The sequence below is a fragment of the Vicugna pacos genome, chromosome 5 (assembly GCF_048564905.1).
Source record: "Vicugna pacos chromosome 5, VicPac4, whole genome shotgun sequence".
Lineage (NCBI taxonomy): Eukaryota > Metazoa > Chordata > Mammalia > Artiodactyla > Camelidae > Vicugna > Vicugna pacos.
This window is the reverse complement of record NC_132991.1, coordinates 21550460-21571435: the sequence shown is the minus strand read 5'-3', so window position 1 is coordinate 21571435 and position 20976 is coordinate 21550460. Positions and strand designations below refer to the sequence as shown.

The window sequence follows — 20976 nt, the reverse complement described above, 5'->3', positions numbered from 1 at the left end:
TAGAAGCATAAAGGTATAATGGTGTCGACAGCTTAGTTGGTCTGCATTCTCAAAATTCCAAACGAGTTTTATTCTACATGATAGTTCAAAGCCAGATATAATTATCATTCTCTTCTGGAGGCATTTCGTTGTATAAAACAGTAAAAAGCAGAATCCTGTTCCTCATTCTTTCTGGGTTTTAAAGCAGATTAATGTGAGAAACTGTTTAAATTACTTTTGAAATAATATTCCTAAGGAGGAGTTAGCCTAACACTTGCACAGAGAAGTTATAACAAATGGTGGTGATATTTATTTTGGAGGGATTGGGATGGGGAGAACGATGAGAGGAAAAAGAAAAGCTACTCCAGCAGTCTGTGTGCCAGATGTTACTTCAACTAAACTACATTTTGGTAGCTAAGACTTTATTTCAGTTAAAACCTAAATGAAAATCTGTGGTGGAATCTAACTGAAATCAAAATGTGCTTTTTTTAAAGTGATGGGGGAAATATTTCATTTAGGCTTTGAAACTATAGATTAAAAATTGTTTCTTATTTTAATATGCTTGACATCATGGTAGCTTAAACATTAACCTCTAGATGCCCTCAGGACAGTGATATGAATCCCGTGTTAAGTAACAATCCCCCACTGAACTTCCCACTGAAGCGCTTCCTTGTGCAGGTCACTCAGTGCATGTGTTTTTCACTTCTGTTATTTTCACCCAAGCGAGTCTAATGTGTGCTTTGATTTTAAAACAGGCATGTATGAATGCTAAGCACCTCCCTTCATCAGCATGTTCACCACTCTCACAGTTATAGAGAATGAAATCTTCTAGTACCATCTTAATTGATAACTTGAGACACCTGTATGCAGGTATGATTGCGTCCTACAGCCTGTTCACATTATGAAACAAGGTATTAACCCTGCTTCTCATAGGATTAAAGCTACCTAAACATTTGCTTTCATAAAATTGGGTTTTATGTCAGTAATCCCTAACAATAATTTGAGAAGAATCTCAAGTTCTTGATGTATTTTGAAAGCATGGAACTTTAAATAAGAGAAGGCAAACCATTTAGAACTAGGATTTCTTGGATTTTATACTTTTATTGTGGCCAAAGAGAGGATTTTCTGGAACAGTCTTGAGTAGAAATATGTCTTAATGCCCAATAATTTTATTTATTCAGCAATGTGTTCTAGTTTTGGTTTGGAAACTGACCTCCATAAATCTAAAATGTATGGAGGAAATGAGGGCAGAGAGAACCGGTTTCAGAGCTGCAAAATTAACCTGGCCATTGCCTCCATATCATCCTTGAAGCTGTAATTTGCACCTGCAACCTGAAGCTTGGAGCATGGTTGTTTCTCCAAATTCCCCAGCCAAATTCAGACCTGGAATGATTTGTCCTTTAGTATCTTCTCTTGTATGTGAACAACAGAGTATGCTACTTTTTCTGAGCTATTTTTCAGTGTTTAAAATACCTTTGTGTAAATGTCCAAATTGACTAATCTCCTTAGTTTTGGATAAGAAATGAAGACTAGTATCAACAATCCTTTGGCTAACCTCGTATATTCTCTGAATGTAGGTCAATTTGTGATTATGTGTATGTATCTGCTTATGTACCTATCTGCATATACCTTTTTCTCAGATCATTGTAATATAGTTTGCAGGCAAAGCCCAGTAAAGGGCATAAAAACTGTTTTAATTTCCATTTACTTTCTTTCGCAAGAATATAAAAGGAAGTTAAATTGGAATAAATTAGGATTGATATCCACCTAAAAGTACAAACTGGTACTTCTTTTAGAAATAAATGCTTTTAATCACAATGAAAGACTAATAACCAAAATATTCTTGGTCATCCTGTGTCTAGACATAGCTGTTAATCTTTTTAAAATTTTTCTGTTCTGTGCTTGTGAATAATGTTGTCTTAACATTCTTTTTGTTGTTGTTATGTAGTAGGGTTTGCAGAACAATGTGAATGATACCCTTGGTAAAATCTATTTCCAATGCAGAATGTAGCAGTGGAAAATCATAAAAGCATTTAATGGTCTTTCAACTATAATTTAACTTTGCCAGTATTCATGCATAAAATCACACATTTTCACAAATCTTGATAAATATATCTAGGTCCAAATGTCACTATTTTTCTTCCCAGAAAGAGAGGCTTGACATAAAATTAGGGCATTCTGTTCTGGACTAGACAGCTCCTTTTTGCATTTGAGTTTTTATTGTGATTAAAAAAGTATAATTTTCATAACAGAAAAACACTTTTAGAGGGCAAGAGGCATTTCCTATGTGAGAAAAATGAATTTTCTACTTCAAAAAATAAATAGTGTTTTGGAAAAGTTAGCTCTGTAACTTTTCTTTAAAGCAAACTTTAAAAAATATTAAAACACAACACTAAATATATTCCACTTACCACACACCTATTTAGTACATACTCTGTGACAGGCACTGTGCCCAAACGGAGCTGTTGATAGCCTCTGAAGAGCCATTCCTAGTGGGAATTAAGCAAGACACACTTTGAAGAAAAGTTTGTTTTTCTCTTCTTCTTTTTTTTTTTAATTTTTTGCTTCTCTTTATTGTTCTTTTTAAAAATTTACTTTGTGAGGTAAAGGAATAGAAAAAGAGTAGATGATTACTCTTATAAAACCCAACAAGACAAAACAATCTCCCCTCCTAAAGTAAGAAACAAACTAAAACAAAACAAAAAAGCCAGAAAACTAAACTTAGCCAAGATACTGTAGCTCCAAAATACTTTATACATTTTAACAGTAACTAATTTTATTAAAGTATGTATAAAATGAAATTTAATTCTGGTATCCCTTCTTCTCAGCTCTCTGTCAATTGCCTGCACCTAATTTCTGTCTTTGTCATTGTATTATCCTGTTTACTTCAGATACAGGGCTGTATATCATGGCAGAAGGATCATGGAATACCAGATACAAGAAAGATTAAACAAGGTTAAGGGAAGGAGTAAAAAGCCATTATTCAGCAGTAAAACAGATAGTCTCTGAGTACCTATTCTAGGGAAAAGCCCAGGCAAAAATATATTGGGGAGTAGAATTGTGACTATAAAAAATTAAGAGAAAAAAAATCATTTGGATATAAAGTAGGAAATTACTTAAAGTGAATAGAACACTAGAAAGGGTCCTGAACAATAGCTATAAGACAAATAATAAATGAATAGAAGTCGAACCAGACTTTTCCAAGTTCTCTTTTTGTCCTCTGATTCTGTGTGAATCTACAACACAACAGAGTCCACTGACTCTAATCAATCTGTATGTTATCACTGACAGGATTTCTGGCTATTCTGAATTTCAAACATTTCTGACTTTCCTCCCAAGTTCTAGATCAAAAGAGGAATGATGTGCTCATTGAATAAATATTGATACCAACACTCAAGATATTTGAATATGTATTTTGTGATTTCTTATTCAGAATCTAATTCTAGTAAAAGGTTCAGGTTTCTATATAAAGGTTTATCAAAGATATTTTCCAAAAACGATGCAGCCCTGATTTTACTGGGTGGTCTCAGCAATGGACTTTATGTGTCATACCAAAGGTTCACAACAGCTTCCCACAAGATCCTGGAAAGACAGCTGCCGGCTATACCCTGCACGCCTATAAAGCCTGTACTTGCCCAGCTTCAAGACTGAAGAAAGATCCTGGAATCAGAGACAGAGGCATCAGTGATTTAATGGATAGGGGGATCTTACAAATCTGAAGCAAGGTCCTGGAGCAACACCTCACCAGCAGGACTTGGTGGCAGCCTTCCCTCCCAGTGGGAGGGGGAGGTTACCGATTATAGGGGGGATGACATCAGATTGGCTCATCTGTTACCAGGAAAACTGGCAGAGGGGCACGCACCTCACCACCCCTCTGATCATGAAGGAGATGTTCCAATTTAAAGATCAGAACAAACGCTTGCTGGGGCAGGAGCAAGTATGTAAGAAGGTCAGTCACGTGAGTAGGGTGTGGGTGAAGTAAGTACTAGTCAAGCAGGGGATATACAGAGAGCAGGAGAGCAGCCTGCTCATAAAACAGCCCATTAGCACAGAAATGACATTTGATTTAGATTGTAACTGCTAGTGCAAGAACTAAGTCTGTTTTCTTCATAGCTATTTGCATGGTGCTGAGTGCAGTGGCTGTTAGCTGGTATATAGCTATTAAGTGAATGAATGAATTCAAACCCCCTGGGCTGCCACTCCTCAGAGCTAGAAAAAAATCTAAAAAAGAATATCTACAAAGTTCCCTATGTAATACAGGAAAGCATCAGGAAACTTCTTTCAAGGGCTGTTTCTGACATTAATAAAATATGTGACCCCAAAGTAGTCACCCTTAAGTTTTTTTTCATCTGTAAAATGTAGCAAACTGGAAGAGATGATGTGCATGTTCCTTCAGTTTCAACAACCCGAGAGTTTCTGACTAAAATTAAGGAGCATAAAGATGGTAACCAAAAGGACAGAGATCAATATTCTCAAAAGCTTATTCAAACAAATTGAATCCTGACTAAGGACCATTGACAACCAACCTCTGGCATGAAACACTAACTCTATTCTAGCTGCTGGAGGGGAGGATGTGGAGGTCATCTTGACCACAAGTATGTCAAGGTTAAAAAGCACTAATAGCAACGAACCTATAATCAACTGACTTGAAATTCAAAGGCTATTTCCACAAGAGTAAAATGACAAGGATTTGATGAATTTGGGGTATTTCTGTATTCCAGCTTCCTCCCCTGCTTAAAACACACATGGATTGCATTGTTACTGATTGTGCCTTCTGAAGACATATCAAAATTCAAAATAGCATTTGTTTCTCAAGTCTATATTATTATTATGGAAGTCAGTTTTTGCCTGATGAGGTTGTCTAAATCAGTAAAGATGCCTTTCCTTCCTACTGTCAAAAGTTTATCAAACAAGAGTCAGAGAAAATGTAAAACAATCAAGTCCGTATTGATCTTTTATTATTTATCCTTTGCAGGTTACAATTGAGTATTAGTTGTGCTTTTCACTATAATATTTATATCTTGTAGCATTTACAGATCATGACAGTAGAGAGAAGCTGAGACATATATGAAGAGAAGAACTTAATTTGCCTGAAAATATTTTACTTTCCAGGTTTAATTGGATAATTACAGCATCCTGCATTTTCTTCTCAGGTGTATATGCCTCTTAGTACTTCCCAAATGGTAGGAATTTAAATTGCACCAAACTCGTATTTAGCTCAGTTAAATCCCCATGTCCTAGTTGAAACTGCATGGTACCAAACTCTTAAAACACACTTTTGTAGGAAAGTAATTAAAAATGTGCATTGGAATGCTGCAATTGGAGAAATAAAATGAATCTAACTTTTTTTCTTTCTTTCTTAGCAGCTTTGTCCAGTTTTAACTCTGTTTCCATTTTAAAGGACTCATAATGTTTCTTTAACAATTCTCAATCTCCCCGCCACTACCCTCTTCCTTTTCCTTCTCATCCTGTTTCTGCTGCTGCCTGGCAACTTTTCTGTGTGGAAAGGCAGGGTAGGAACTCTAGCAGCCCTTGGAATGATAGCTACAGAAATCCCTAGCAACCTGACTTTGGGGCCAACTCTGCTTCACACACGTCACTTCCATGAGAGAGACTGTCATTCTCCATTTGTCAGGGGACACGCGTTCTCCTCATACATGGCTTTCAGGTGTGTAGTGCATGAATTGTTACCTACCTATGGCAAAACCCCCAATAGTGTAAAGAAAATAAGTTAGCAGTATTGAAATCTGATGTTTGATCATATGTACTCAAAGTGTGGCCCTAATTGGCAAGTATAAGATTACCACTGGTTGATAATTAATATTTGTGTGGATTTTTCGACCAGAAAGTGAGAATGATTGGTTCTACCTTGTTTAATTTATCTCAATGAGAGATTTCATAACATTGTATAGCTTGATGAATTAATTTATTTAACTTGTCAGTGTTAATAACTCTGATTAGAATGAAGAAATTATAATGGGCCATAGGAACAGAATTTGAACAGTAACTAGCTATTCTCGCTTCACTAATAATACACTTTATTAATTTCCTTTTCCATTAACGTATATATGATAGGAAATAAAAGTATTTCATAGGAAGTTATACTTATGCTTTCTCTTTTATTTATACTTTATTATAACTGGATAATCACTCAAAATCTAGAAATTATTTATTTTTAAAACTCAGCTTTGGCCCATATCTTTATCAACCTCATTGATGCTCATATAAACTCTCTTTTGATGAATTGGTTATTTTCAATGGATATTTGGAAGAAGAACCTCTATATACAAGTGATAGGTACATAGGACAATTTTATTCAGTTTCATTTTGACACTGGCCTTATTTCAGTTTGGGAGCAAATATGTATCTATTAATATTTACTCTGTTATATACTATTAGGGCTTTGTGGTATGAACCAGTGTCCTCACTATATTTTTTGTCTTAAAATTTTTCTTGACATGCATTTAAATGCATATGTTGTGTCCAGTTGACCATTGATACACACTTAAATATCTACCCCTCCACCAAATTGCTGTGGAGTGTTTTTATTGCCATTTAGATCTATGTTAATAATATCTATTTGCATTCTTAAAATAAGTCCCAAGTTTTATTTTAAAGATAAAATTGAGAATCATTCACAGTTAATATTAAATGTAAGTCATTGTCTTTTCTTGGTATACTAGCCTATGTTAGTAAACTTCTTCAATTGCTATGACTATTTTTACCCCATTATTTAGAGTCATGTGTCATTCACATATGGTGATTTGATTTGTGATTACTAAAGAGGAATTCTGTTTTGCTTTATTATTCTGGTCACAATGTGTGGACAATGCATCCTTGATTTTCTTCCATACAAAGCAGTAAAGTCAACCAGATTATCTAAAAGAGATCACCTAGTTTTTATTCTGCTTAAATCATTTAATACATTTATTATTAGAAGACATCACACAGTTAGAATGTAGCATATTGAGAATATACATTAGAATAAAAATCTGCTGGGTATTTACTTCTCTGCTGTCTTTCATAACTTTTCCCTTTAAAGAGCTGTCATTGGAATCCAGGGATGCTACATTCACTGCAGAAGTGAATGAGCCACTGATTTTCAATCACAGCACTTTGGTACATGGTAAGAGTCTGGTTGGTTTAACTCTTCCTGGCTTCTTTCCCCTACCTTGCAATTTTTGAGACGGGGGTAATTAGTAGTAATAGCATAGAAGAAGGAGAATCTGAATGTCCTTAGCATGGTTTGTGAGCTGTCCTCACTATATTGCCAAGACTTAAGTGGATATGGATTTCCTAATAGCTGACCTCCTAGCTGACTGATGGGTTCATGTCAGAAAGACACCTACTTACTTTGTTCCAAAGAAAGAATAAGTATTTCACAGAGTGCAGAGGTCTGTGTATCCTTAAACAATACATATTTATTACTTGGAGCATCATTCAAAATTTACTATTCTCCCCCTCCCTATATTCTTTGAACTTTGACATTCATTCCAAAGTTTGTGAATTTTTGCATAAAATAGAAAAAAAATTCTCTTTGTTTCCTATATGGTGCATTTTGTTGTGAAACAATAAAAATGACTAGGTAAAATTATACCTGTAGCAACTTTAAAAGAAAAAAGCATAAACTTTTAAATGTGGAAGGATTTACTTTTCAGGCACTAAATGATTCAGTTTACAGTTCCCTTCAATTTACAAGGGAAAATAAACTTTAATAAATACAATATGGCAAAATTGACATAAAGAACATATTTTATAATCACAGGCTAAGTATGAATAGGTGAATTAACAGATTTGTGGCAGTGTCCCCCAGAATCATCTGTGTTCTTTGGAGCCAGTCTAATTTTAATGGTTTCTAAGGAGCGTCCAAAGATGTTTCTGGATAGTTTTACTCTCTTAGCAGCTAGCTTATAGTGCTGGCATTCATCTAAAATAAGTCTCAGCTGGTAAATTATATAAAGCAAAGTATCTTTCCTTCCCCTTTCAGTCATCCTGTTCAGTTTTGTCATTTCCTTATAGTTTTACTTCACACTTATCTCAGGTTTTAAAACATCAAATACAAGACATGTTTCAGCCTTTGTTGTTAGGCAAGAATTACTGATATCAAAAGGGAAAAAAGTAAGCCTTCAACTATCAAGATTTCTGAATTTGAACTCCTGAGCCCTGTTTGAATGACTAAAATTTTTGGTACTTGGATGATCATATTTAAAAACTTAACCAGGCATACAAACAGCTTTTTTATTTTATCCCACGGATTGATTTTAATGCCTTAAGTGTTTTGGAAAAGTTTTTAAACTACCACTGCGCTACGTGGGAAAAGCAAAGCAAAACAAAACAAACAAACAAAAATCCTGAAAGCATGTTCAAAATGGTCCTAGGTACCCTTGTAAGAGAAATCCACTGTAAGACAGACTGCCAGATTTTTGCTTTATAGTTCCCTGCTTAGGGACTTCTTTCCATCCACCTTCCCTTCTTATGCAAACAATTGATCACTTTTGGGATTTATTTTGTTTTTTGTTCCTGCTGAGTCACTAAATTTTGCAACTTTGTCCCCAGGTGCTACTCAGCATAAAAGTTTAAAGTGCAGTTCAGGAAGCACTGCATTTGTGTGGCGAGCGGAGGGAACCATTTCCCTAAGAGAAGCTCAGTGTCTTGGCTAGTTCTGCCTTCCCTGGAAGGAAGCTTCCAGGGAGCGAAGGATCAAATCTGCTTTGCCGAGAGAGGCATTTTCATCTCAGCGCTGGTGGCTGGTAATTCCGAACTGGCTGTTCAATGCGGAGCTTCCTAGGTGCCTGGCTGGCTCAGCCCAATGCAGAAGTCTCCCCCCTTTCTCTAAAGACCCAAATCCCTACAGAACCAGCTTGGAGTTACTTTCCCTTCAAGGAGACTGAAATAATTGTGATTTGTGGTGCTCTCAGTTACCGGTGGTATTTTCCTGTTGTGTTAAATGCCTCTTACTAAGTAATAGATGTGATTTATGTGGACGACGGAGGGGTGTGTGGTGGATTCGGTGATTAATCAGTGAATTCCCCTCCGCCGGCATCTCTCACTGCCCCGCTTTGCGTGATGTAAGATCAGACGTACCCTGCATTGAAAAGTCAAGACACACGGCGGCTCGCTCGCGCTCACACACACACACACTCCCACACGCGCGCAACCGTACACCTTCCACATCCTGCTCCAGGCAGGAGAAGGCGGACTAGCAGGGCTCAATGAGCTGAAGAATTTCCAGTGACATTTGTAAATGACGCTGCTGGATTCGGGGCTCCGAGCCGCCGCCGCCGCCAGCGCCGCCGGGCCGAGGGTGCCGCCGAGCAGTCTCCAGAGCAGGCTTCCTCCCCGGGCGACCACGATGTCTGAGTTGCTCCTCGCCTTCCTCACTCTCTCGGGATTATTGCCTGTCGCCAAGGTGCTGTCCGTGGGAGCCGACCGAGGTAAGGAGAACACCTCCCCGCTTCCTTGACCCCCGTCTTCCTCGGCTTTCCTGCTGGGCGATGCTTGCCGATAAGTGAGTGTGAAACTTCAGTTTTTGCGGCCCCGCTCCCCGGGACCGCGGGCCACTGTGCGCTGGCCTCGTGGTGGGTGAGGGGTGCGGTGGGGGGGATCTCGGAACCAGCTGCCCGAGTCCTCGGCGCCCCCACAGCTTTCTTCTATGGCCCTTTACCGGTCCTGGTTTTGTTCCCCCGGGAGCGTTTGGACTTGACTGCGCGCGTCTGCCCGCGCATCCCAAGCGCTGCAGATGCTGGGATCACAATTCGCTTTCCCAAGACTTCCCTCTTCGCTGACTCTCTTGGCTTCGAGCTTTTGTGGGCTCTGTATTCTCCGCGTTTAAGTGTGTGCTCCCTCAACTTATCTCCTGGGTTAACTTCCTTACCTGCTGCACCCAGGGTCTGCGGAGGGGGGAAAGCTCCGACCCCAGCGCCTTTCGTTTCCGTGGCCCCTTCCTGGGGCGGACTCGGGCGAGATTCAGGGCATCCGCGGAGAGGCTAAGGCTTTCGGGGCGCTTCTGGGCGCAGGCACCTGCTTAAACTTGACTCAATTCCGAACGTCCGTGACACAGCTCAGGATGCCTGGAGATGCTAATCCTCCACTGGCATTTTGCCGTTGCGTTTTCTGCAAATAGCTGTTGAATGGTAGAAGTTTAGAGGAATGGGTATGGGGCGCAGAGGAGAGAGGAGGTGGGCATAATAGTGAACCTGGATTCTGTAAACTTTTGATCTGGAAACCCAAGAATCCCTGTGCAAGTCTGATAATCTTTGACAACAGTTGGACAGGTGAAAAAAGGAAAAAAATGCATGAATATTTGGGCCATTGGCATAGAAATGGTTAACTGCTTAAAGGAAAATCAGAAGTATCATAGATTTGATTGTTTTCCTTTTAATCATAACATGAGGTCATATTAACTAATATATTTTGGGGGTTTTGACTTACTGGAAAAAAAAGAGAAGTTAAAAAAAAAATAGAAAAGGTATCCAGATCTCCGTGCCCAGCAAATGGGCAAAATGTTGCACTGGGAGATTTAGTGACTGTATTTATGTGAAGCGAATTATGAATTGACTGAAAATTATTGCTTCATTATGGGAAAAAACAGGGGAATGAATTATAGTGTTTCTATCCAACCTGCTGCGGGCAACCAGATTATAGTCTTTATAACATACCCACACATGTCATTTCCTTTACCAGTAGTGAGACTAATATGAGTCCCTTTAGAAAGCCTGACATTTACTGAGTGATAATCTTTTAAACATATCATTGACACCTAACCATTTGGCTTCTGAACTTGCCTTAACTTACCTTTAAGTTGGTATAGAATAGTTGAAAACTATACTGATAAAATGGAAGCGCAGAGCTCTAACCTGAAATGAGGATGACTTTGATCTGGAACAATCAGCTCTCAACCAGTCTTAGGAAGAATGTTTGAAGTTGGACTAGAGCAGATGAACAGAATGAAGCTTTTCAGTCCTGTGTGCTAGCAAAATAGAATGGCATTGGCAGACTACTGCTGTTGAGCTCTTTCTGAGCAAGTCCCCATTCTCCAGAAATTTGACCTCATTCTAGAGCTAAGTCCTCTGTTTTTGTATGTGTTTATGAGGAAGAGGGCCATTGCTACAATGATTGGAAGGAATACCTTAAGAGGATTTTAAAGATATAGACCCCCAACTTTGTTCTGAGATAGAAAACTAAATAACTAAAGGGATCAGACTTTTGGTATCAACTTAGTTCCAGTAGGGAGAGATATATCTGAGATATAAACAGGGCACATGGAAAAGGACTGTTACTTTTTCCTAAAACTGAAATAATGTCCAGCTGTATCACCACCATGTTAGCATAAGAAGTACTATATTAGATAGCACAAGTACACCTAGTTATAGAACAACACTTTACCACATTACACATATTTAACTCAACTTTCAAAACTTTTAGCTATGGCTAAAAATGTCACAGCTAGCTATCAAAAGGGAAAAGGGTGGCTCCCATTTAGAAAAAGGAAAAAACAAAAGAGAGAGAGAGAGAGAGCAATCTTGCTGAAAGTTAAAAAAGAAAGTGCTGCTGCATTATGACAAACTTCCCTTCCTGAAATACTGAAGCAGAAGATATGGGGATATAAATGCAAGAAAGAGGTTAATGAGATGTAGCTTTCTGCATAGGCTTATGTCAATTGTCCTTGAAGAATGGAACAGGCACGGGAAGTATGTGAATTACACAGGTGTGTTTTGTGGTGCATCAAGACCCAGCTTCATGCCAGAAAATGAGAAATCACTTTCAGGTTTTTCAAATAAGTATTGGGTAATTGGTAGCTTCTTAAACTGAATGAACTAAATGGACATTTCTGTATTACCCTCCACCTATATTTATCTTCCCTTTGAGTATAAACTCTATTTTTTTTAAATATAAAAATACTTGAACTTACTTGTATGCTTGTGTTCCAGCTATGCACACCCACTTGTCCTTTAATTCTGTATTGTTTAGTTTCTTAGTTTGATATCACGTTAAGCTAATGTACATGCCAGTTCTTATTAGATATCATCATACCTGAAAAAAGGAAACATCTTTGTAACTCTTAACAGCAAAACATAGAAGAGAAATCATGTTCACTTAGAATCAACCAATGTGTCATATAACAATGTCATATCACATCAAACTACTGCTTGATAAGGATTTAGACTTAAAAGGAAGTATATTTTAAATTGTCAAGTTTTCTGAAAAGAAAAGGGATTCAGAAAACTAAAGCTAGTCTCTTTTTACATTCTTGAGTCTGATAAGATGTGGAAACATATTTCCAAATATTTAAAGTTCATGCTGTTATAATCATATAAATGTACATGTCTGTAAAACCATCTAAAACTGGTAATCATGTGTATGTCAAGATTTTAATCTTTCTCTGCTCAGAGAGGAATGAACCATGAGCCATGTCTCTTTATATTCCACAAATATTACAGTTTTGTTTTGAAGAGGTCTCTGTAATCTTTGAGTTTTTCTCTCTCCCTCTCTCTGTCTCTCAAGCTCAAGTTGAAAATGGTAAGAAAGAAAGGAGACGATGGAAAAATAAAGGAAAAGTTCACTGTATTGGAACAAGAGGGAAAAAATGTGAATTTCAGAGAACAGAATAAGGGAGGGAAATGGAGTGGGGAGAATGTTGAATACTTTTAGGAAGAGGCTAAATCCAAATTAGTGTCTTAAAGAAAAGATTAGAGTATCTTTAGACAAAATAATAATTTCTTAAGACAAGTATTTTCCTCTTATATCATAATAAATATCATATGAAAATGTTTATAGTATACAAATAAACTTTCATCAGTGTGAGACTGAATATAGTTAAGCCTGAAGTATAGAGACATGAGAATACTGCAGAAAACGTAAATGTTAACTATGCTAGAATTGTTAAAATGGAAGAGATTTTTTTTAAGTGAATATGAAAAAAAAATCTTCATAGAAAAATGGTGGATGAGTGATATAGTTAATATCTTCTTACAATGAGATGACACTTTGTAAATGCTACTTATCATTCACGGTAGAGTCATGCAGAGATTTTTAGTTTGCAAGTGTATTGGATCCAGGACATTAGTTTCTTGCTACTTGACTTGTCAATTTCTTTTCAGAGCCTAGGGTGTACCATAAAGATAGGCTCCATTTAAAGTCCCCTGGACTGAACATGGCTTGGTCTTTTATAAGGATTATAATGGTGCGGGTTTTCTGTATCTTCCCTCCATTCTGTATATTACTATGATCTAATTTTTTCATAATCCTGCTGTTAATTTTTATATCTTATATGAAATATACCCCCCTCTTTCTTTAATTCCTTCTTAGTTGCGGGGATTCTGTGTTGTAAGAAGTACCAAGCAGATGTATTGATACATTTCTCTATCTTCTGAGGCTGTCTGTTAAAACAATTCCTGTAGAAAGGAAATGCTTGTCTTCATTCTAAATAGATATATTCAAAGAAAGTAGAATTAATCCTAAAAGTTAAACATGATTGTCCCAACATGATGTTATTAGTTAAACTAATTTAGCTGTAAGTGGAACCCACCTGTTATATAGATGTGTCTTCTTTAAAGACGTTGTCTTTAAAATGACTTCCATGGGGCACAAAAGCCTATAAAAATACCACTCTAGCCTGAAAATTAGATAGATTTTTAAATGAAACTTTTCTTTTTAAAAAAAAATTCCAGAAAACTGTGTCTAGTTTTGTGACCATTGCCTCCTTGAAAAACAAAATTATGAAAAGAAAAAACTTTGAGTTATTTTTCAACTCCTAACATGCAGTATTCTAATGAATGAATTTCTGTATAACACATAATTTGTTGTAACAGAATCTGACAGTGGAGGAATAAATGTCAGAATGTATTTGCCTTTGAAATGTCTGTGATTATGATACACCCAATGTTTCTAATTTAAAGCATTGTTTTTAGTAGCTGGAATGCTGAAGAAAAATAAAGCAAAAGGTTGACTACTTTCATAATGGGTTAGCTAGAATATATACCGGACCAAATTTCTATCAGGAAAAAGTCGTGTTTACTCTAGTTACTTCAAAAAACTTTCCTTGTATTCTCTGAAGAAATCTGGATCTTTATATTTAATCTAAACATAATGACCAAAAACTACCTTGATGTATAGAGTGCAATTTTGGGGAGTGGGGCAGGGTGGGTTGGAAATGAGAGCAAAATAATTCGAACAAATCAGACAGAAAAATGTCAAGTGGTACTTTTTATCTTCTTCTGTGGAGTTGCTTTACATCTTCATATGGATTGCTATTCTCCAAATTTTACTTGTATAACTACCCATTGACTAAGAGGCAGAAGAATGAAATTGAAACATAGTAACCAGAAATCTTAATAGTCTACAGGCCTTGGGGGTATTCTGCTGTTGTTTTATTTTGAGAGGAGATATTTAGAGTTTGTTAGTTCCATGACAACAAAAGTTCTAATATTTATATGTTGAATACAAAAACTTGAAAATATCTCAAAATTAATTTGAGTGTTTTAAAAAGTTTTGAAGAGTATTGTGCTTGCAATAATATTCAATCACTTTCTCACTACTATGAGCTATCTTATTTGGATAAAATGTTAATCTCTCCAACTATATCTGAACCCTCTATATTATAGGAAAGGCTTGAAGGCTTCAGAAGATTTTGCAACATATCAGAACAAGTAGGCTTAGACCTTCAAATTTTATATGCTTTTTTCTATTAGAGGTTTTTTCTGCTATAAGCTGCCTTCACAATTTTAGATCTATATTTTCTCTTCATAAATGATTTGGTGACCTCCCTTTTACCCCCTGGCATAACTACAAGGCCAAGTTAGAAAGTATGTATTATTTATTGCTCTGTTCTGAATTTAGTGATACCAAAACATAGTTTCTTTCTCTCTTTTCATACTATTGATTTAGGCTATCTCTACAAACCCAGTTATTTTGACTGAGCCTCATGACTAAACTAATTGCTGAAGCTAGAACTAAATTGGAATCAAACCATTAGACAGTAGCCAGTCAAATCTGGTAAAACAGTACAACTGATCTTGCAGAAAAAGCCCAAGGTTACATTTTGTGGAAATACACCAACACATTTCCCTGAAAGACTTATGCATGATACTTCCTACCTACACTTTGGAGAGTGTATCGGATGTACCATTGCCATTGTATCATAGCAGACAAATTAAATCTGTTTGGTAGTAATTATATATTTATATCATGGGGTAGCATAAGAGTTCAAAACACTATTAGAATATAAATAAATGTATGCTCTGAATTCATTCCTGCTCAGACAAATGTTACTTTATTGAAAGTTAGTTGACATTTGTTATTTACTGGCTTTATTTATTAACTGAATTATTTTTCTAATTTTATAAAAAATTTTTTAGAAATAAAATATATTTCAAAGTCAAAGTCAAGACTCTCTCAATACAAGTTACATAGTGGAAATCATTGCAGTGATAAAATGTACAACAGGATTTACTGTGTTTTAAATATGACTATAAAGCTTTCTCATTCAGTCACATTAACTTGGTTTTAGTCTGCAATTAGATGTCCAATTATGGTTTTAAAAAATGCAATAGCTGATTAAATAAATGGGCCCACTCATTTGTTGCTGATTTCCCCAGTAGGTCAGATTCTTTTAAGTATGATCAGGGCAAAAGGTTAATGCTTGAGTTGGTAACAGTGGTGTTACTTAATATTATTCAATAACTCTGCCACTCGTATTTGTTGAAAAATGATGTTTGGGATTTCTCAAATATCCCAAAGTAGCTGTAGATACATAACATTTGTCAAAGGTGTCTTTACCTAAAGAAATGAAACGTAATTTCAATTAATATATTCTTACTATGGAGTCATCTGTTTATTTTTCTCAGAAATAAGCTTGAACATAGTCATGTATATATGAAAGTTTCCATTTACATGTGAATAATATTATAACTGTGTTCTTTATAGAAGACAAATTGAGAAAGTACCTTTTCATATGAGACTCCTAACTTTTTTCAAGTAAGAGAAAAAAGAGAGAAAAAAAAAATTCTTGAAGATAGAGTGTGTTGCCTTGCTAAAATTCCGGTGTTACATTTTATCTCACAATGTATTCTTATTAACAGTCAGACATCTCTTCCTCAGTTGCATGCACCTCATTGTCCTGGCTGGCTTAGCCTTCAGACCAAAGATAGATATTGTTGAAACACGACCTCATTTTAGTGGAAAGAATACGTTTCTTCTTTAGGTAAGATCAAGGTACCACAGACCGTCTCTTGTTTTATTCTTACAATCAATAGGACATTCCTCCTAACTTTTCCACCTTGCACTGACATCCTTCAAGACTTCCAAGACGGCTTAACTTTAGAAATACGAATACATAATTCCTTAAGAATTTTTCTACTGCTGAGTTTTTCTTTAATGACAATTTGTTCATCTTAGCCCTTTCTTCTTAAAATGAGAAAAGAGAACTAAAAATGGTGAGTGGGGAGAAGAAGAGAAGTAAAAACTGGTTCTGGTTGCTTGCTTTGTGTTCCTGGGATATTTTAAGGTATTTGTGAAAAAGAAAAACTGTAGGTATAAGGCTGATAACAGAAATGGTTTTAGAATGTTCTGTTTTCTTTAGAAATTAGGATGTGTGAAAAGAACAAAGATGCTAAGAGAGTATATGGACATTAAGAATTTTTTGAAGCTTTCAATCCACACAGATCAGGTAACAGGCAATTAGGAACCTCAGACTTTTGCTAAAACAAATTCTCGAGATTTAAAAAAGATTTGGTTTCTTAGATTATCTAAGACCTTGTGTGCGTTTTTCTAAAGCTTTTAATGGTATATTTTATTGGTATGAACATGCTAAAATAGGAAGTACGGTTTATTAAAATATTCTGCTTGATTCAGCTCAGTTAATTTTTAAGGCCTTTTCTCATAATTAAGCTCTGAAAGCACAGTGATAATGGTGCCAGCTCATGGGTGAGATATTTGCCTCATCAGGTTAAAGTGTTATAGAGCACACCTACCGGGCGCCCGAATTTATGAGATTTTATTTAAAAAATAACTGAGATTTATAGATAGAATTGCTAACTCAGAATCCAGGCCCTTCTGCTGAGTCCCTATATTGTCATCCTCACAAAAAGGCTAGCAGTTCACCAACACCATGTCAGTGACCTATCATACTAGTGGCATATAAATCTTAGTCAGAGGGAAAGATGGTGACTTTATTCAACGATGACCAACATTAAAAATAAGTAGAATTTAGAACTGTACATCTTTGGATATAGTCCTTTCCCCTCCTGGGATGTTTTCTTCTATTTTCACTTATTGATGATATTACCAAGTATTTTGAAATTAATCCTAATAGTCTAAGAACCAAAATCTTAGGACTTCTTTCCTTTTCCTTTTGCTATTCCTTTTTTTTTTTAATTGCCTGGGAGAACATAGGTTGTGAAGAATATGAGCATTTTATCCTGTGTGTATTTTAATCTGAGTGCCTGTGAAACGACCACCAGAGGTTTACAGAAAAGTGTTCTAACTAACTCTGAAAAGAGAAGTAGCAGTGTCTCTCACACCTTCCATGAGTGCCAGGAGGACAGTGTCCATGAAAACACATCCCACATTGGTACTGCATTACATAAATACCCATTCTTTTATTAATTATACCATTAACTTAATATAAATTACTAATAGCACCAGAAATTCCTTTCACTTACATTTTCAGGACACTTTAATTTTTTTCTTGGTTTTTTCCTCCTGAAATTACATGATGTCTGAAGCAACTCATGTGGTTGGAGGTCGTTCATTTATTTATCCACCTATTCAACAAAGTTGAACAGTGATGTGCTGGATGTTGTTCTGGGTGGTGAGACAGAGGGAAGTGAGCCAGTTAGACAATGTAACTGGTCTGTCGGGGCTTTCATTTTAGTGTACATTTTAGTGCAGGAGGAGACAGACAGTAAGCAAACAGATACATAAATAAATACATAGTATTTTTTATGCTAAGAAGGAAGAAAGATAACAATGTAATTTTACAGATGTCCTCTTCAGGTTGGTGGTTGCAATCACAGACTTTTTGTGAAGGATGACATATTTGCTGAGATATAACTGATGTGAGGGAACAAACTATGAGTGGTTCTGAGGCAGGAACTTTCCATGCAAACCCTTGAGATGAAGTCAAATGATTTTGGAATTTTAGAGACAGGAAGAAGGTCTGTGTGTCTGGAGTACACTGCATGTATTTGGAAGAGAGGAGGAGCTGGGAAAGGCATATTTATGAGTAGGTCAGGTAGGACTGTGCAGATCAGAGTGAAGTGTTTGGGTTTTGTTCTCATTATAATAGGCTGCAATTGGATGTTTAATCAGAGGTGACGTGACACAACTTAATTATTTACAAGATCGTGCTTGCTACTGAATGAAAAAGGACAAGAGACACAGTGAATACAGTTAAGGGGCTATTGTAATTGTCCTGGAGGGAGATGGTGGCTTAAACGAGATGGGTAGCAGTGCAGATGAGGACAAGATAGAGGAGCGACTGACATCTTTAATTCAGGAAGATTTTCTGTAACAATGAATGCAGCACCATTCAATATATCAGAAAGATAAGGCATGAAATAAAGTCTCAAATTATAATCTTTGGTAGTAAGAGTTAACATTCTAGGTCATTTAAAAATGAATGCACCTCTTGTTGATCTCTACAAAATGTTTCATCATATAAGGTATATGATGGTCATGTGTGGACCTTGCAATATCACTTGCTTTTTATTACATTTTCCCGTTGTTTCAGAATTATTAATACTATCTTCCCTATTGCCCATGTTTACCCATACCATGTCTGCAATATGGAATTAGTAGTGTCTGACTGACAATTTTCCTTGGGGGTTTAATTAAAAAATACACTTAGTAACATTCCCAGCATTGGTAAATGTGACAGCAATTATTTTTCCATTATTTCTATCAATCTAAACTAGTATAACAGCAGAAGGAATGGGCACTGGCTTATGTGAAGACTCATATGAGGTTTTGTTTCTTGAGGCAATTCTCCAAGTTTTCAAGGAAGAACTGTTTTTTCATTGTCACCAAATCCTTGACATGACTGAGAAAAATTTATGCTGATGGTCAGGTTCCTACTGATGAATATTTGATTAATGGGACAAAATTATAAGTGAGCTGCTATTGGCTGTACTCATTACCCTTCCTGGAAATTCCAATAAAACTGTGGAAAGGAAAGTGGGGATGACAAGTGTTGGGGAACCTACTAGGTAAGAGTTAATGACCTAGTAGGTAATTCCTTTTGGTCAGTCAGAGCCTTTGGATTATTCCTCTGCACTTACCCACACACATTCATTTAATAAATGATGTAGTTCCCACTAGTACTCGTCTCAATGTGATTTTTAAACTGGGGTCAGAAACAACTAAACAACACAAACCAGAGCAAGCAATAAAAATGTTAGTTTGACAACTGTACAACTTTGGATTTTCAGGGAAAGTTTGCTTCTGGCTACAAAACAAACCCATGTCGGTTTACTGTGTTTTTGTTGGAGCTGCAAAGGAAAGAGGGAGTGAGAGGAGGAGAGAGAGAAAAGAGAGAGGCTTTATGAAACTGATGGAAAAGGAAAAATATCAGAGCCCAGAGGGTCTATGGGACAGAAGATGGCAATACAGTGTTTGAAGGAAATACTGTTAATATTAGGCTGAACAATCTACTTTAGGGCCTGGATTACTTGAAGATTGTTTCAGGACTTGGTTACATTGATTTTTTTCATTGCTTTAAAAAAAAATTCCTTTTGGCTCTCTTTCATTTATCTATATTGAGAAAAAGTCAAACTTTAGTTTTAAAACTTAATATTCAAATCTGCATTCCAAACTGCCAGCTTAGCCCCCAAATATTCTCATTAAGTTTCTTTTTAAGTTGTGTAGACCATCTAATGCTACAAAAAAGCAACTTAGGATAATCAACCCTTTTTTAGACACTATTTTATATTGAGAACAGCAGCATTATGGAGGAAATACTTCACCTCATCCTGAGAAATTACCTGGGACATGCTATATGATCGTTACCACTAATGTTTAAAAAATAACCTGTTTTCTTAGGTTCCAAATGTGGTGTGCTTTTACATTGAAAAGGGAAGATGTATACTAAACAGACATTAGGTTAAAATAAAAAGAGACCCAGAGCTTAGGCATTTATAATTTCGGAAATGCTTAAATAAGATATTGAAGCAAAAGATCTCAACCAGTTTGTTGTGTAAAGAGCTTACCTGCAGGTTTAGTAGACATTTGCTGGATGCATGTGCAGAAATCTAATTTGTGTGTGACTTTAAGTTCAGTCCATTTCTCATTCACGTTGTCAAAAGCCCCTTTAATTATTTGGCTCCAAAATTTCAGTACAGAAATCAACATTATGCCTAGGAATAAGTTAAATATGAAGTAAACACCAAAATTTTATTAAATTTTAGAGTGACTGAACCAAATGAAATTTGAGGCTGGAAGATTTTGCATTAATATTTTATTTGGGACTCACTATAAATTTGTTTGCTGTGTACTTTAGTAGAGGGGTGCCAAAAGTTTGGAAATAAATTAATCGGAGTAATTGAGAGCAGCAGGAAGGGGAAGGGTTACTTGTATATTTTGAGTACCAGGCATGATTTATGCTCCCTGACTAGAACTCTGCTCACATCACACAGAGGTCTGCTGAAGGGCTTTTTTTCTTTCATAAGGAAAGTACTTTGGGAAAAGGTTCAAAATGAGTCTAAGGGGGTTATTTATATTTTAGGTAAAGCAAAAAAATAATTATTGACTGCATGCTCAGAATAGAAGGCACTTGGGCAGGGAATGTTGTGACCCTTGAAGCAGACTTAAACCTGCTATAAAGAGCCAAGGAGAATAAACAAAGCTTATTCAGATGACAGTTAAGCTGGCGAGACACCTGAAAAATCTAGCAACAGCAGGGAAATCACTTAAGTCAAAAATCAACTTTTAGAGATTGAGGCTACTTGAGCTCGCCAAGATTTAGAGATGAATGCCAAAGAGGATTAGTAAAACTCTCTTCCC

At 36.4% G+C, this 20976-nt stretch overlaps 1 protein-coding gene across 1 annotated transcript in view; it reads left to right on the top strand.

Moving 5' to 3' along the window:
- Nucleotides 1-20976, top strand: part of LOC140696350 (low-density lipoprotein receptor-related protein 1B-like) — a 664806-nt gene that overhangs the window by 83719 nt on the left and 560111 nt on the right. Inside the window, exons 7-10 of the mRNA XM_072960911.1 lie at nt 735-849; nt 3537-3928; nt 5488-5647; nt 8536-9413. Coding sequence (XP_072817012.1) covers nt 9224-9413 — 190 coding nt within the window. The 5' untranslated portion in view covers nt 735-849; nt 3537-3928; nt 5488-5647; nt 8536-9223. The remainder of the gene's footprint in view (nt 1-734; nt 850-3536; nt 3929-5487; nt 5648-8535; nt 9414-20976) is intronic.